The sequence below is a fragment of the Cyprinus carpio genome, chromosome A3, assembly GCF_018340385.1.
Source record: "Cyprinus carpio isolate SPL01 chromosome A3, ASM1834038v1, whole genome shotgun sequence".
Lineage (NCBI taxonomy): Eukaryota > Metazoa > Chordata > Actinopteri > Cypriniformes > Cyprinidae > Cyprinus > Cyprinus carpio.
In genome coordinates, this window is record NC_056574.1 from 34,083,134 (window position 1) to 34,098,729 (window position 15,596).

The 15,596-nt window shown below is 39.5% G+C and overlaps 1 protein-coding gene across 7 annotated transcripts in view; it reads left to right on the forward strand.

Moving 5' to 3' along the window:
• The window catches only part of LOC109111143 (BAH and coiled-coil domain-containing protein 1-like), an 82,066-nt gene extending 67,498 nt beyond the window's left edge, over positions 1 to 14,568 (forward strand). For all 7 annotated transcript variants that reach the window (XM_042731207.1, XM_042731192.1, XM_042731199.1 and 4 more), the window contains 13 exons: positions 48 to 242; positions 1,477 to 1,650; positions 1,738 to 1,997; positions 3,555 to 3,635; positions 3,854 to 3,983; positions 4,111 to 4,228; positions 6,220 to 6,295; positions 9,130 to 9,238; positions 9,350 to 9,460; positions 9,904 to 10,041; positions 10,204 to 11,417; positions 12,023 to 12,259; positions 13,313 to 14,568. In XM_042731207.1, coding sequence (XP_042587141.1) covers positions 48 to 242; positions 1,477 to 1,650; positions 1,738 to 1,997; positions 3,555 to 3,635; positions 3,854 to 3,983; positions 4,111 to 4,228; positions 6,220 to 6,295; positions 9,130 to 9,238; positions 9,350 to 9,460; positions 9,904 to 10,041; positions 10,204 to 11,417; positions 12,023 to 12,259; positions 13,313 to 13,522 — 3,053 coding nt within the window. In that variant the 3' untranslated portion in view covers positions 13,523 to 14,568. The remainder of the gene's footprint in view (positions 1 to 47; positions 243 to 1,476; positions 1,651 to 1,737; positions 1,998 to 3,554; positions 3,636 to 3,853; positions 3,984 to 4,110; positions 4,229 to 6,219; positions 6,296 to 9,129; positions 9,239 to 9,349; positions 9,461 to 9,903; positions 10,042 to 10,203; positions 11,418 to 12,022; positions 12,260 to 13,312) is intronic.
• Positions 14,569 to 15,596: the final 1,028 nt, after the last annotated feature.

Consider the following 15,596-nt stretch of genomic DNA (forward strand, 5'->3'; position numbering starts at 1 on the left):
TGGCCGTTTTCTCTGATGTACTTGTGTATGCATGGAATTATTTCTAGCCACGAGTGGGGACAGCGGGACACAGGAGTGCTGGAAGAGGCATGAGCCAGTGGCAGTTAAAAAAGAAAGGAAGAAAAGTCCTGGATCAGCAGCTTGTTTGCAGCAGCCAGGGGCCAGGATCCCGCAGGGCAGGGGACAGGAAGTGGATGAGGACGGGGATACGTCCCCCCCTGAGAGTGAGTCCTCTGAGCAAGGTGAGAGTCAGCCAGTTTGTGTCATCTGGGGAAAGTAAGAAAAGCTAGTGAATCTTTCAAATGTGTCACAATTATTCAATACTCTGAGTCTGTGTTACCACCTGTCTTGGTCTCTGTGCCTCTTCTCTCTGACACAAATGCAGTTGATCTCTTAAATATTTCTTAAATGAATGCTTGTGCCCCTAGTGGCACCGGGAAAAGTTGTAAGTAAGCGAGAGAGCAGTGTGTGTGTAATGGAAAAACATTTATGTGCGTTAGGGACCGTTCACACAGAATGCGCCTTTGCATCTACAAAAAAAGCCAGATTCAGGGCTCAGGAATTATTTTTAAAAATTGACAGCGCAGAATGACTCATCTGCCATATTGCCACCAAATAAAACAGTTGCCATGACAACATGCTACTGTAAAGAAAAGCTTCCAACACTTGCCCCGCCTCCGGTGTCTTCTGATTGGTCCAAACACTGATGAGCAGCGCTGTGTGTAAAAGTTGAAATTCGTTTAAATGCATTTTAAATATGTGCCAGTCATGTGCGAGATGCTGCAAAAGACACTAAACATGAGAGCAATGGTCATACACATCTGTCTAACGTGTTTACATGGAAAAGTAGCACATTGGAATGGAAAAATTTGTGTGAACGGCTCCTTAGTCTAGTGTAACCAGACTTTTGGTCAGGTCTGCTTTATTTGGTTCACTTAGACAGGAAGAGATTATCTGACTAACATGTAATGGAACCAAATAAATTTGTTTTTGCTAAATTTGTTTTTACATGTCATTTAGGGGTGGGTTTATCAAAAAAACAAACAAACAAACAAACAAAAAAAAAAACAATACAACAGTAATAGACTGGCATGGAAAAAAACGTGCAAATCTAGATTAGCAGAGAGTTTGAGGGAAATGCTCAAAAATGTGTGCAGACTTTGTGATCAAAAATTTTTGTCAGTCTAAAAGTTTATATATCAATTACTTCACTGCTGGGAAACAAAAAAAGTATATGGAGTTGTTTCCATCGCTGTCTAGTCTACTTGCTATTTCAGAAACCTCCTGAAAACAACACTATAACTCATTGTTTTATATGACATAGGAAAGTTTGCACAGTAAAACATTATCAAATTAGATCAAGATGTAGCTGTATGTCAACTATTTCTTTATAGTGATTCCAACATATTATGTTTGGATATTTATATTATAGTCAGATGTGATCAGCCATACTGAAATGTCATTTTCATGATACAGAGGAAGATGAAGACGAAGGCAGTTATGGCAGTGAGGAAGGCCAAGACATCAAAGCACCGACGTTCAGGGATCTGCCATTCAGTCCAGCCATTACAGGCCCCTCCACTTTCTCTGTTGTCAAACTGGAAGCCAATCAGAAGGCAAAGATAAAGCGGGAACGGCAAGAACTTTATGGTAAAAGCCATCAAAAAGCCCAGTGATTGGCACACCTCACCTGTGTTTTTTATTCAAACCCTTTTTATTTTTGTGAAACCCATTCAGGATCTCAGTTTCGGGCTGTAGAAGGAGATGTGAAGGTGAAGCGACGGTCCCCCTGTAGATCCGTCCCCATCACTGTCTCCAAACCTTCAGGTGTCAGAAGGCGACCAGGCAGGCCCAGACTGCAGGACAAACGCTGGCCTGGGATCACCTGCAGGCCGGGTCATTACAGAAAGAGTAGCAGCCTTCTCTCATTTCCCAGAAGCAGCAGCAGCGAGAGGCTGAAGAGAGCCACTCGGAAGAGCTCAATGCTGAAAGCCACGGTAAGCAATGTGAACAGAGCATTGTATCGTGACACAATAGTTTTCATAGTTTAGGAAGTTTGAGCGCTTATGCAAAAAATCCAAAAACAAATAATGTAATACACATTAATATTTTAATCATACAAAAAAATAAATGTATAGAGTTGTATATCTGTATACAGAGATATGCATCTAATAACCTCAATAACTTAATAATTAGTGGTTTACATTACAACAAAATGCAAAGAATTAGAAACTTCTAGGCTATAATTTTTGCACTAAGTACAATTGTGATGTTTAGTGAATGCTGTGAATTTGAAAGTTTAGCTATAACACCACTTTTAAGTGGGATTGTGATTACTGTATATTACTCATTTTGAGTGTTCTAGTTTTACTACTACAATACTGTGTATTTGTTAAGAGTGGAATTGTATAAGTGGAATTGTTTAAATTTGTATAAGTGGAATTATTAAGAATTTCTAAAGACATCTTTTAGTTTGCATTAAGTAAAAAAAAAAGCCATGGCTTTTAATTAATAGGAACCATAGAAAATATTAGAGCCCAACCGATATATCGTTTAACCGATATTATCAGCTGACATGAGCTTGTCGCTGATGTATCGGTATCGGCGAATATGACACATTTTTTTTTACAGAACATATAATGCAGATAAAATGCTTCTGAATGGTGTAATTACTTAGTTTGTCCATTGTTTGCTACTGGTACAGTGTAGTGTAGAGATGACAGATGAGCTCAAACTTCACCCGGCAGTAGCTTGTTTGCCCCACACGGTTACATTGTTTAATTTTTTAATTCAAATTATTCCACATTTGAGTTATCATTGCAAAAAATGTTTATGTAAATATATTCTGTTTATATAGGCTATATACTGTATTCTATATACAGTACCAGTCAAAAGTTTGGACACACAAATGGGAAGTGCATCCAAAGTTTTGACTATACTGTACTATAATTTAGCCTACACATAAAGAATAGTGACCGATATATCGGTATCTGTCTTTTTTTACTTCCTAATATCAGTATCGGCATCAGCCTTCAAAAAAAACCCATATCGGTTGGGCTCTAGAAAATATATTTAGTTATTTTAACCTAGTTATTTTGTAATAAATATAATAGCTTAGATTAGTTCCAGGCATTTTACTCCTTAAAGCATTGCAGAGCTATTCAGTTGTCAAGCACGCACATTGGATTGATTTTAATAACATGAAAGTACTTATAGTGTGCACCTAGCTCTAGGTAAACACAAGTATTGGATCAGTACTCGGTATTGGGAGATAAGCCAAATTAAATGATTGTATGGGGGACAAAAAGCTTAATTGGGACAACCCTAGTTGTTAAGTCTTATTTACTAGAATACTTATAGTTCTGTTGGTGTTATTTTATAGTTTTAAATAATTCATTAATTTTCCAAAAAGTAAAAAAAAAAAAAAAAAAAAAAAAAAGTAATTAAGATTTAGTAGTTGTCTCCAAATTGTGGACTGGTTGCATACATTTAACTCTGATGCCCATGACTGTCTGCAGCTTATCTTTAAAGGTTTTTCTTTTACCTTAATTTAGAGGAGAACTTACTGGTCGGCCGAAGCCCAGTCCCAAGACAGTGATGATAACGCGAGCACTCGGAGAACCAGACTTCGAGAGGTACACACACAAACTCAAGCATTCACAACTTTTGGTACATTTAACACTTGTCTTCTCTTGCTGAGTAAGAAGCGACTTCATGTAAGGTGATGTTCATACACACTGTCATTTAGTCTGAAAAAGTGAGGACATTTTTTGCTGAAAACAGAGAATGTAGAAAAGAGTTTCCCTCCATTTCCTTCAAGCAATTCACTGCCTGCGCTGTTTCTGTGGTTCAGTCTAAAGGTCGAGCAGTCAGCCGTCTAATGGAGAGTTTTGCAGCAGATGAGGGATTCCACTTGGGTGAGGACAGTAGCTTCTCAGAGGAGGACGAGAGGAAGGTGTCATTGAATAGCAGGACTGCTCCAGGTAAATGGATACTTAAGGTCTGCAGCACAGTAGTGATTTTACCACAACTGACAGGTGTTGTCAGGCATGATGTTAATTCTTTGGTTACGTAAAATTGTATTTTGAGTTGTTGCTTTTCATCTTGCAGTTCCTCCTAACTGTATTCTGACCAAAGAGCTCCTGACCGATGGACTCAAGGTTCTGATCTCCAAAGATGATGAACTACTATATGCTGCTCGTCTGCAACCCCTGGAGTCACCTGATGTGTATGTGTACTGTATAATACACACAAACTCCCTTTCAAAATATTTATATATATATATATATATATATATATATATTATTTTTATTTTTTTCAAAAAAAAATAGAATATATCAAAAAAAAATAGAATATAATTTTTTTATTTTTTTTGTGGGGGAAAATAAATCTCTGGACTTTTGCAGAATTGTTTTAAATATGTTACAGTAAAATGGCACAAATTCATTAAAAAATAAGCCCCAGTCAATAATGACCAAAAAGATAAAATATTTTTACCAAGAGAAACAAGCAAGGTGTCATAAAACTGCACAGGGACATGAAGGCTGATTTGTGTTTATTGATGGGTAATCCAAAGGCAAGATCCAGAAACAGGCAGAAGGTCATATACACAGGCAACCAGTCCAAAAAATAACAGGGCAAAACACAGGCAAAGGGTAATCCAAAAGACAGACAGGGAAACAAAACCAGGAACCAAGATACGGGAGACCTAGGAAACAAAGCTTAGAATTGCAGTACAGACACATACAAGACTTAGCAATTAGAATGACAAAGAACCAGGCTTTTAGAAGGTGAGTTAACAAGGCTAACAAGACACAGGTGCAAACAAGAAGTGCTGGTGAGTGTGTGCAAACAATTATGGGGAAGGCAGTCCAGGATAGAGTGTCAAAGGTATGGGATGGAGTGTCCTCTGGTGGCTATCAAGAGCACTCCAGCTGATGAACGCGACATAGCTCCCCCTTAAGGAGTGGCTTCCAGACGCTCCTTAACAAGAACATACTTCTAAGTCTAAGGTGGAGCAAAGACGGAACTTTGCTATTATAAATAAGATGAAACAGATGCAAAAAAAAAAAAAAAAAAAACCCACACAAAAAGCAAACAAACAAAAATAAAAAAACATTAGAACAATTAGCCTAGAAACAAATAATGCATTACCTTTACCATTTTATATCTAAAGCATTCATGTACAAAAAACAAATAATCAAATGTAAAAATAACTTAAGTGTGTTCATTACAAACTACAAAAGCAGTTCAGTGAAGTGCAGTGAGTGATTCCCTCTTTTCTTTTGTTGTTAGATTAAATTATGATACATGATACTAGAGGTCCTACTGTAATGCACAGATCTAATATAAAGTTACACATCAGATGTTCCCCCAACAGTTCCCCAAGTGTTCACTTAAGACAGAACATATCACGTTTGTGTAAATACTGAAATACTGTAATTCTGTATATGTGTGTCAGTTCGAGAAGCGAGCGGTGAAAAGGTTATCCTCTCAGAAAATTTACAAATAAAGATAATTTCAGATGTCTAATTACCACCTGGAGCTTTTTTTTCACAGAGGATTTTTATTTATTTATGTTTTTGCCTGTAGCTCAAAATAGCCTGTGCATATTTACACTCATTTTGCCAGCACGGGTCACATATTACGTCATTAAACAGTGAAGAAATACCAAATTGTCGCAATTTTTATGACATACAGAACACAATGCCTCAGACAATCTGATCTGCCTGTTTACATGACAGTCGCATGGGCACATATCTGATTTAGATCCAAAGCCACCACCATACAAAACCACCATTACTGGAAGGGCAGCGGAAAGTGGTAGAACCTCTGAGATCACTGGGCCTTCCGCTCGCACCGACATCAGCAGGGAGTCCTCAACACTGGACATTAGTCTTGCTTTTGGGAGGTATTGCACCTATCGTAAACTCCTGTTGCCAAGACATGTTGATTGACGTTACCCCAATAGGATTATGCTCACTACCACAGTTAAATGAGCAGTGATTATCACCCACTAGTTTCCCACAGCCCTTAGCTGGTTGAAAAAGTCAGCCTGCATCACTTCCTCTAAGCCCTCTGTTCAGCAGTAAAAGTGTCGCTGAAGAGAATAAGTCACAGCCAATGAAAGTGAGCTCTCCGTAGGAGTTTGACACGGATAGCCAAGCATTACACACACTACTGAAAATAACTCCTTTGTACTTTCTGCTCTCTTTCCAGCTACAGTATTGTTATCGACGGGGAGAGAGGAAACCGACCCAGAATCTACTCCCTGGAGCAACTCTTGCAGGAAGCTGTGAGTTTCCCATTTACAGCAAACAAATCTTCCTACGCTCTGAGCTTTGGCCTCTCAGGACCCACACACATCACCACATCCTCCAAAATCCCCTCTTCCATTACAAAGCAGCACAAAACAATGTCCTCTTTCCTGAGATCCCTATACACAATGTCATTTCCTAAAGTACTGTTTCCAGCACACATTTTGTCTCACTTTTCTTCACACCACTTCAGGCTCTACCCCGTTCGCCCCTTCTCACGTACAAGACTGCACTTACATCTGCAAACATTACATACATTACTTTAGACTTTCCATGAAGACGGTACACTTTGGTGTCCCAACACTTTATAGGGAAGAAATGCCATGTTTTTGTTGTTGTATGAATGATTAGATTTTGTATAACATGAAATTAAATAATGCCCCAAATAATGTTTAACTGATATTAAATCAATTGCAGTAAAAAAAAATCCTGCTCGTCATTTATTGTAAGAAAAAAAATTAGCAAACAAACATTTTTTCATTGGGAAATATACATTTATTACAGACCAACATTGGTTTATCTAGCTCTTGCTGAGTTAAAGGTACACAGCACATCTTTATTCAGTGAGCACTAGGCCCTTCCAGCACCTTCATATCTTCTGAAATCCCACAGCTACCAAAGTGTTTCTGAACACAAAGGATGCATCTTCTGTGTACACCCACTAGAAGTTATATTCTCCATCCACTTTAGTTATATAGATTATAACAACATTACCGTTAACAACAATAACATTAACAATTCTAAGCCAGTGGACTGTAATTACACAGTGTAAACCGCAAGGCATTCTTGGTGTCCGTTCAGTTTTGCTTGTAACCTGTTTCCTTCGTGTTTGTGTTGGGAGAGATCAGTGGTGTTGACTCACTTGTTTTCCACATTTCTAATAACATCCTGCAGAAGGATCAGTAGCACTGACACAGTTCACTTCTTTATATACTCTACAGCAGTGGTTCCCAGTCCTGGTCCAGGAGAACCCCCAACACTGCACATTTTAGATGTCTCCCTATTCAAACACACCTGAGTCAACTCATCAGCTCATTAGAGAAGACTCCAAGACATCAAATGTGTGTGTCAGATAAGAGAGACCCCAAAAATGTGCAGTGTTGGGGATTCTCCAGGACCAGGACTGGGAACCACTGCTCTACAGTATATATTATGCTATATATATATACATTAGTATTTCTTTTTTTGTGACCAGTGGCAACCAATGGATAGTTACCTTCAGGAAAGCTAATTTGTAAATCCAGTGTTTTTACAGTGTACTTATTGAATTTGTCTTGCACTTAATATCTTTTAGCCATCATTCTATATATTAACATACAGTGGGTATAGAAAAGAATCACCCCCCTTTAAAATAATCACATTTTGTTGCTTTGCAGCCTGAAATGAATATGGACACAGTTTTTGTTTTATCCAGCTGTATTTACTCAGTGCAACTTATAACATCCAAGCAAAAGAGACACCAACATGTCAGAAAAAAATTAAATGGAATAAAAGAACAGAATCACTGAGTTGGAAATGAATGCAGTCACGACTGAGGTTTGCTAAAATGTACCTTGAAGATTCTGAGGCAGATGAGACTAAAATGTAATTATTTGGCCTCAACACCAACCAATATGTCTGGCGGAAATCCAATACAGCTCACCATCCAAATAACGTCATTCCTACCGTAAAGGTGAAAATATGCTGTTATGGGGGTGTTTCTCTGCAGCAGGGACTGGAGCACTTGTCAGGATATAAGGAAAAATGGACGGGGCACGACAGTGACCCAAAGCACACAGCAAAACTGAGCATACATTTGTTGAGGAGAAAAGGGTGAATGTTCTTGCATGGCCTGTCAGAGCCCAGACTTAAACCCCATTTTAAAAAATCTGCGGAATGACTTGAAGACTGCAATCCACAAATGGTCACCATCAAATTTAAATGAACTTGAGCAGTTCTGCAAAGAAGAATGGGCAGATATTGCGTCTAGATGTGCAAAGTTACTAGAGATATATGCCAACAGTCTAAAGGCTGTAATTAAAGCAAAAGGTGGTTCAACCAAACACTGACACAAGGGGGTGATCCTTTTTCCAACTTTTTTTTTTTTTTCTGCCATGTTAAATAGTATTCCCTAATTTGTCTTTAAATGATCTAAAAGCATATAATCGGCTCTATCCATTGAAAAAGGTGGTCAGTGCAAAGATGGTCATTGTAAATTGTTCATACCTTTATTTTCTTTTCTTTTTTTTAAATCAAATTTTTTTCTGGTTGGGTTTCTGTCTCTCTCTCTCTCTCTCTCTCTCTCTCTCACACTCACACACACACACACATACACACACACACACTTGTTATTCAGCTGTGTGTAAACACTCTGCAGCAGCTGTCTCTAATTACACCGAACTTCCACTTTCCAGAGTGTTCCACTCCTCCATGTACCTTTGACACCAATCTACAAGCACAACCGTCCAGCTTTACATCTCTTCAGTCAGAGAGCACCTGTTACCATAGCAACAGTAAATTAAAGAAACCTGAAAGGCATTTGAGCTGAATGGGGGGATCTGGGTGCTCTGTTAGAAGAGAAATGCTGCAAACCTGCAATCACAGTCGCTCCATTCACACACTCCTCATTATTACTCAGCAAGTTAGTGTTTACCACACCTCCGCTTCCGTTGCTTTCAGCCCTAACATGCTGGCATGAGATAAGTGCTGCTTTCATAAGAGCCTCACTGATTGACTTCTGTGTGTGTCATTTACCATCTTGGGAGTCCAAAACCACTTTCACTGGCATTGCCTGACAGAAGTTTGTTCCTGTGTGTGTGTGTGTGTGTGTTAGGTACTGGATGTACGCCCTGACACTGAGGCTGTGCTAAAAGAAGGGACTAGAGTGTGTGCTTACTGGAGTGAGCGCTCACGATGTCTTTACCCGGGATTTGTGCGAAGGGGTGAGGCATAGATATAATTTTCTTTTTCCTAACTAGCACTTAACAATTCAAGGATTAAAGAGCTACTGTGAATTGTTTCAATTAAATTAACTAGTTCTGGTGGTCTTCTAGGTGGTGATGAAGGTAAACCTGGTGGGGTTATGGTGGAGTTTGATGATGGAGATAGAGGGTGGATTTCTCTCTCCAATATTCGCTTTCTCCCTCCCGATTACCAAATCCAATGTAGGTCCCACTTTGTTTTTTATATTTCTACCTCACTTGACATTCTGATTAGAATCTGTCATTATCTCTGTTCTAAAACCTAGTCAGCTACCTCTGTCTACTGTCTAAACAGGCAGCATCATACCCTGCAGCGAAGACAAACATAGCATATGTTGATTTGGGTGATGTTCCCTAAAGGCATCTTGAATAGATTCATCAGCAGTTAACCAGCTTCATTTTGCCTTATATGGAATGAATAAAATACATGTTGCCTTAGATTTCAGCCATAACTAGGTATCTTAGAAGTTGCCTATTGTCACATGGTGCCTTAAAACACTGTCTAGGTTGGTAGCGCACTAGGATTTGGAACTGAGCTTCTATCATTGATTAGACTTCACACATATTTGACATGCATTGTAAAGGTCAATAAAAAAAATTAAATTACACCTCCTCTGCCCTTTCAGGTGCTGATGTGAGTCCTGCACTCGTCTCTGAGGGGCAGCTTCACAAAAATAGCTCCATGCAGGAAAACAAGACTCTGAGTGAAAGAATGGCAAATACAGGCAGATTCAAAGCTCAGGAGAAGCCCGTCAGAAGACCAGGTATGACTTTTCCACAATAAACCACCAGAGACCATATTTTACTCTTTGTCTTAAAACCTACAGTAGTAGGCTGCCTACCAAAATGTCCAAAAATGCTGTCCAAGACTCTGTGAATGTTGATCATCATCAAGTTTGTTATAAATGTTTAACATTTCTTTACAGGGAGGCCTAAAGGTTCAGGACTAAAAAAGTCTCTCTCAGACAGTGTAGCCAAGAACTCAGCACCTGCTGTGACATGGCCATCAGTGGCTGCATCCAGAAAGAGAATGCCTGTTAACTTTTTTCAGCTCAATGGATCAGCTTCGAAGAGGGCTTTGAAAAGCAGGGTGGCAGAAACATCCTCTCGACCTTCAGTCTCCATGATGACACCATCCAAAGGCCTCTTTAGCAGTAGCTCCTTTGAGGTTGACTCCTTTAGCAGCATAGCTAATGGTTATTCATCCTTTGGCAGCCAGACATCTGGGATTTCACTGGAGGGCAAGAACACTTCTTATGGTCAAAAGAAGAGGACAGGGAAGCCAGCACCACCTCGGGGCAAGAAAGCCGAATTTCTAGTCAAATTGGACCATGAAGGAGTAACATCTCCAAAGACTAAAAACAGTAAGGCTCTCCTGTTGCTGGGAGCCTCCGGATTTGGCTCCAATGGGGTGGGTGCTTTGCCCAGGGCTGAGGCTTATTCACACCCAGTTCTTCTGGTCAAGGACAACAGGAAAGGAGATGGCTCACGAGCAGAGCTCCTGCTAAAAGGGACAGCAGTCCAGAGGAAGCCTTCTCCATCATTGCGCATGAGTGAGTATGGAGACTTGAACCTTGGGTACCACAGGGACTGCCACAGCTCTTACTCAGACATGGATGAAGAAGAGGAAGAAGTGGAAAGGAGGACTGGCCATGCAACACTTGCTCCTGCCTCTGGAGGTTTGAGAACAGCTGGCCGTTTTCTCTCACGCATCTCAGTCTCCTCGTCTTCCTCAGGTTCTTCCAGCTCTTCCAGCTCAGGCTCTCTCTCAAGTTCCAGTCTATGCTCTTCTGAAAATGACTCATCTTATAGCTCAGAGGATGAGGAAAGCTCCACGCTGTTGCTCCAAAGCTGTTTGACCCCCCACCATTCTTTGCTCCAGACCCCTGAACCCTCTGTGGGACTCCCACGGCACTCCTTTGTGGCCAAAGCTGTGGCAGTGTCCGGTGCCAAAGGTGGGCATAGCAACCACAGTAATAACAGCAAGTCACAGAAGAGGAAAGAGTGTCCCAGTTCACTCTCCAAAACCTCTAAAGATCTGGTTAAGAGGCAACGGCTTCTAACAGACCAGACCAAACCCAGAGTGTCACCCATCCTGCCATCTAGACAGCTGTGGAGGTGGTCAGGAAACCCCACACAAGTGAGTCAGTGTTGAAAAGATAACTGCTTTGCTCATTAATTTAGTAACTGGTGATCCCATTGATAACCAGTTTAATGTGCAGCATCAGTGACAAGTCGTCCTAAAGTGTATTACCATTTGTTTTTAGATTCTGAGTACAAATAGAAAGGCTTTTGGTTTGGTATTAACCATTATAGTTAACCATTACTAATGTAAACATTGTGCATACCATGCCCCAGCCAGTGGTGTGAGTTTCTAATCCGTGACTATGTTTGATAAGCTGTTTAGTGGGTGGCTAACTATAGTGCAAATGATAACTCAGGAGTGACCAAACTCGGTCTTGGAGGGCTGGTGTCCTGTAGAGTATAGCTCCAACCCTAATCAGACACACCTGAACCAGCTAGTCAAGGTCTTACTATGTATACTTGAAACGTCCATGCAGGTGTGTAGAGGCAGGTTGGAGCTAAACTCTGCAGGACCGAATTTGGTGATCCCTGCAATATCTGATTGGAAACAATCATTATTTTACCATTATCTTTTCACCTAAACTTAACCTTTAGCAAATGAAATAATTGTTGTATGCAAGCATCTGCAAAAAAAACCTAAAGCTCTCTTTATCACATTAGCGCCGTGGATTTAAAGGAAAGGCCCGGAAGCTTTTCTACAAAGCTATAGTGCGTGGCAAGGACATGGTGCGGGTGGGAGACTGTGCTGTGTTCCTTTCGACTGGGCAGCCTCATCTGCCTTTAATCGGCCGCATTGAGAGTTTCTGGGAGTCATGGCAGAGCAGCATGGTCGTGAAAGTCCAGTGGTTCTACCACCCTGAAGAGACCAAGCTAGGCAAGAGACATCGTGATGGAAAAGTAAGTATCCTTACTGGGGTACTGTCAGTCACAATGGACATTAAGATGATTATGCTATAAATATTTGATTTGAACTATGTTAAAATAAGCCGAGTTACTAAATTGTACTCAATAAATCAGTACCGCAACTGAGAAAATTATACAGTATTGGTAGAGGTTGCTTATCTGTATTATACTCCACCCCAAAATGAAAATTTTGTCATTAATCACTTATCCCCATGTCGATCCAAACCTATAAAAGCTTCGTTCGTCTTCAGAACACAATTTAAGATATTTTGGATAAAAACCGGGAGGCCTGTGACTGTCCCATAGACTGCCAAGTAAATAACAGTGTCAAGGTCCAGAAAAGGTATGAAAGTCATTGTCAGAATAGTCCATCTGCCATCAGACGTGCAATCTGGGTTATATGAAGTGACAGGAACACTTTTTGTAAGAAAACAGCGCATCCTTTTGTCGCGGATGATACAGAAGAGCATACACAGCATACGGTGATATGGAGAGACACAGAGGAGACTGTTGACAAAGGAATTGTTGAATAAAGTCATTATTTTAAATTTCTTCGCTTACAAAAAGTGTTCCCGTCACTTCATATAACCAAGATTGCATGTCTGATGGCAGATGGAGTATTCTGACAATGACTTTAATACTTTTTATGGACCTTGACACTGTTATTTACTTGACAGTCTATGGGACAGTCACAGGCCTCCCTTTCATCCAAAATCTTAAATTGTGTTCTAAAGACAAACAAAGCTTTTACGTGTTTGGAACGACATGGGGGTAAGTGATTAGTGACAAAATTTTCATTTTAGGGTGGAGTATCCCTTTAAATAAGTCATTCTGAACCTTCGATTCAGTCATAAAACCTAATTAGCATTCATTAGCATTGTAGAAATGGTCAAATTTGCACCCAGATAAAAATTAAAGTTAGGAGTACTATTCAGTGTTTGTTCTCATGTCAAGTTTTGACAGTCCGTACTGAAAAGCTGATATTATGAAAATGACAGCAGGTAAGCGAGAGGAAATGTAAATTATATTTTTTTTCATTGTTTTTAGCATGCTCTGTACCAGTCATGCCATGAGGATGAAAACGATGTCCAGGCAATCTCTCATAAGTGTCAGGTGGTCACACTTGAGGAATATGAGAGATTGACGTGCAACAGGAAGTCTGAAGGGAGCTATCATGACCTGTACTACATGGCCGGCACTTACGACCCCACCAGTAGCCAGCTGCTCACTGCAGATGGAATGTCCATTCTCTGTTAGCACTGTACTTGCTTGTCTGCGTATACTACTGAGTTGTCTTTGGTCCAAAGTCAGAGATGTCGCACTGCTAATAAGAGACTGGACATTCTGAAAGAGGACCAGCAAGTAGATTACCACCCTCATACCCATAAACTCTGTCTACTCTGGGGAGATATGTGCATGCTCCTCCTAGCGATACCTTACAATACAGTAGATGCAGTTTATCCATGGTCCTAATTCTGAGGTTTTCTAACAGACATATTGTGGATCTAGTTTTATATGAACCGTTATCTGATCTTAGATCACCAAAGCAAAACTCTTGGTTTGGAGAACATGGCAGGTGATTATGAAGACTTGAGCCATGTTGTAGGCAGTGGTAGTGTGGGGGCGCTCTGTGCACGTCACTTTCATGATTCCAGGGATATTTAAGTACATTTAGATATATAAATATATAGTATATTAAGTTCATTTATATGTATATATAGGGAATTATTTCCTATCAAGCCATACACTTCAGTACCTCTTAACATGTCTTTTTATTCAGGTGTATATTGTACAGGACAGGTTGCTGGTAGGTTTTTTTTTATGTGTGTGTGTTTTCTTTGTTGTTGTCTATATGTAAATATTCAAAGCTATTTTATATAAGTGTAATGTACAGAGGCTTATCTTACCCTGTTCTGATGGATTTATTTTTGTATAAGTGGGTGATATAGTAGTTGTTGGTTTCTGTGAGAGGGTGGACTGATGAGGTATGCATTGCACTGCACACAGCCTGCTGATACAGTGAGAGAGGAGTCGTCCCTGCCCTGCTTTCTCTTTCAGAGAGAGGGGTTACACGGGGCACCATCCTTTCATTGGCTGCACTTTGGGCATTTGTTCCTTTAATGTCTTACTTTTTTTTCTTTTTTGCTTATGTTTGCAGACTCAAAACACTTTAATGTAAAAAAAAAAAAAAAAAAAAAAAAAACAAAATGGGTACTGAAACCTTAAAATATTTCTACAAATTTGACATCAGTGGTTAAAATGAATCAGATTTTGAAATAAGGCTACAAATAAGGAAAGTAAAAGCAAGAATCTCATAAAGAAATGTCAAGGTAATTTTTGCATCAAAATCATGAAGAAATCTCAAAGCCTGAATTTAGGACCATTCAAACTGACACATAGTGACATTAAAGGAACACTCCACTATCTTTGAAAATAGGCTCATTTTCCAACTCCCCTAGAGTTAAACAGTTGAGTTTTAACGTTTTTGAATCCATTTGAACTCTTTGTTCATTTTTGAGCAAGATGCTAACAGTCTAATCAGATTCAATGATCTATGCTAAGCTAAGCTAAAAGTGCTATCGCCAGACCCGGAGATCGGCTGAATGTATTTGAAAACTGTAAAACTCAACTGTTTAACTTTAGGGGAGTTGGAAAATTAGCATATTTTCAGAAATAGTGGAGTGTTCCTTTAAGCACAATGTCATTCTTATTAGCATAATACAGTAATGAAAATCTGAAGGTCTGCCTGGACACAATGATTTTTTTGTTCTTGGCCTAATTTGTGAGATTCACCTTAAATACTGGTATATAATACCAGAAAAACCTGAAAAAGAATTACGACGTGTGTTATTACTGTATCTGATGCATTTTTTTTTTTTGTTTTCAAATGCATCCTGCACTGTATGTACATATTTCTTTGCTTTTCAACAAAGTTTTTACTGCATTTTTAACTTCGGCACCCATCAAAAGTGGTATTTCTGTTAATGGTGAAATACACCTGATTCTTTATCTTAGTATCCCAGGGTCAGGGCACTAAAAGCAAGGGATTGTTAGAGCACTAGGCACAGCTGGAGTTCATAGAGAAGTTGGTGTACAGTCAGACTGTACTCCATGCACTCATTTGTTCACTGTGAGGGACAATCGCATTCATGCATGAAGGAACATCCACTGTTTGAAAGGCTCACACAATCAGAGCATTCTTCTTTTGTGCCAAAAATAGTAATTTCTGATTATGCAATCTTCACTGTATTGTACAAGTATATTTTTTATGTTGTTTTTTTTTTTATCATTTGTGTTTATTTATTTACAGTGTTACTGTTTCATTACAAAC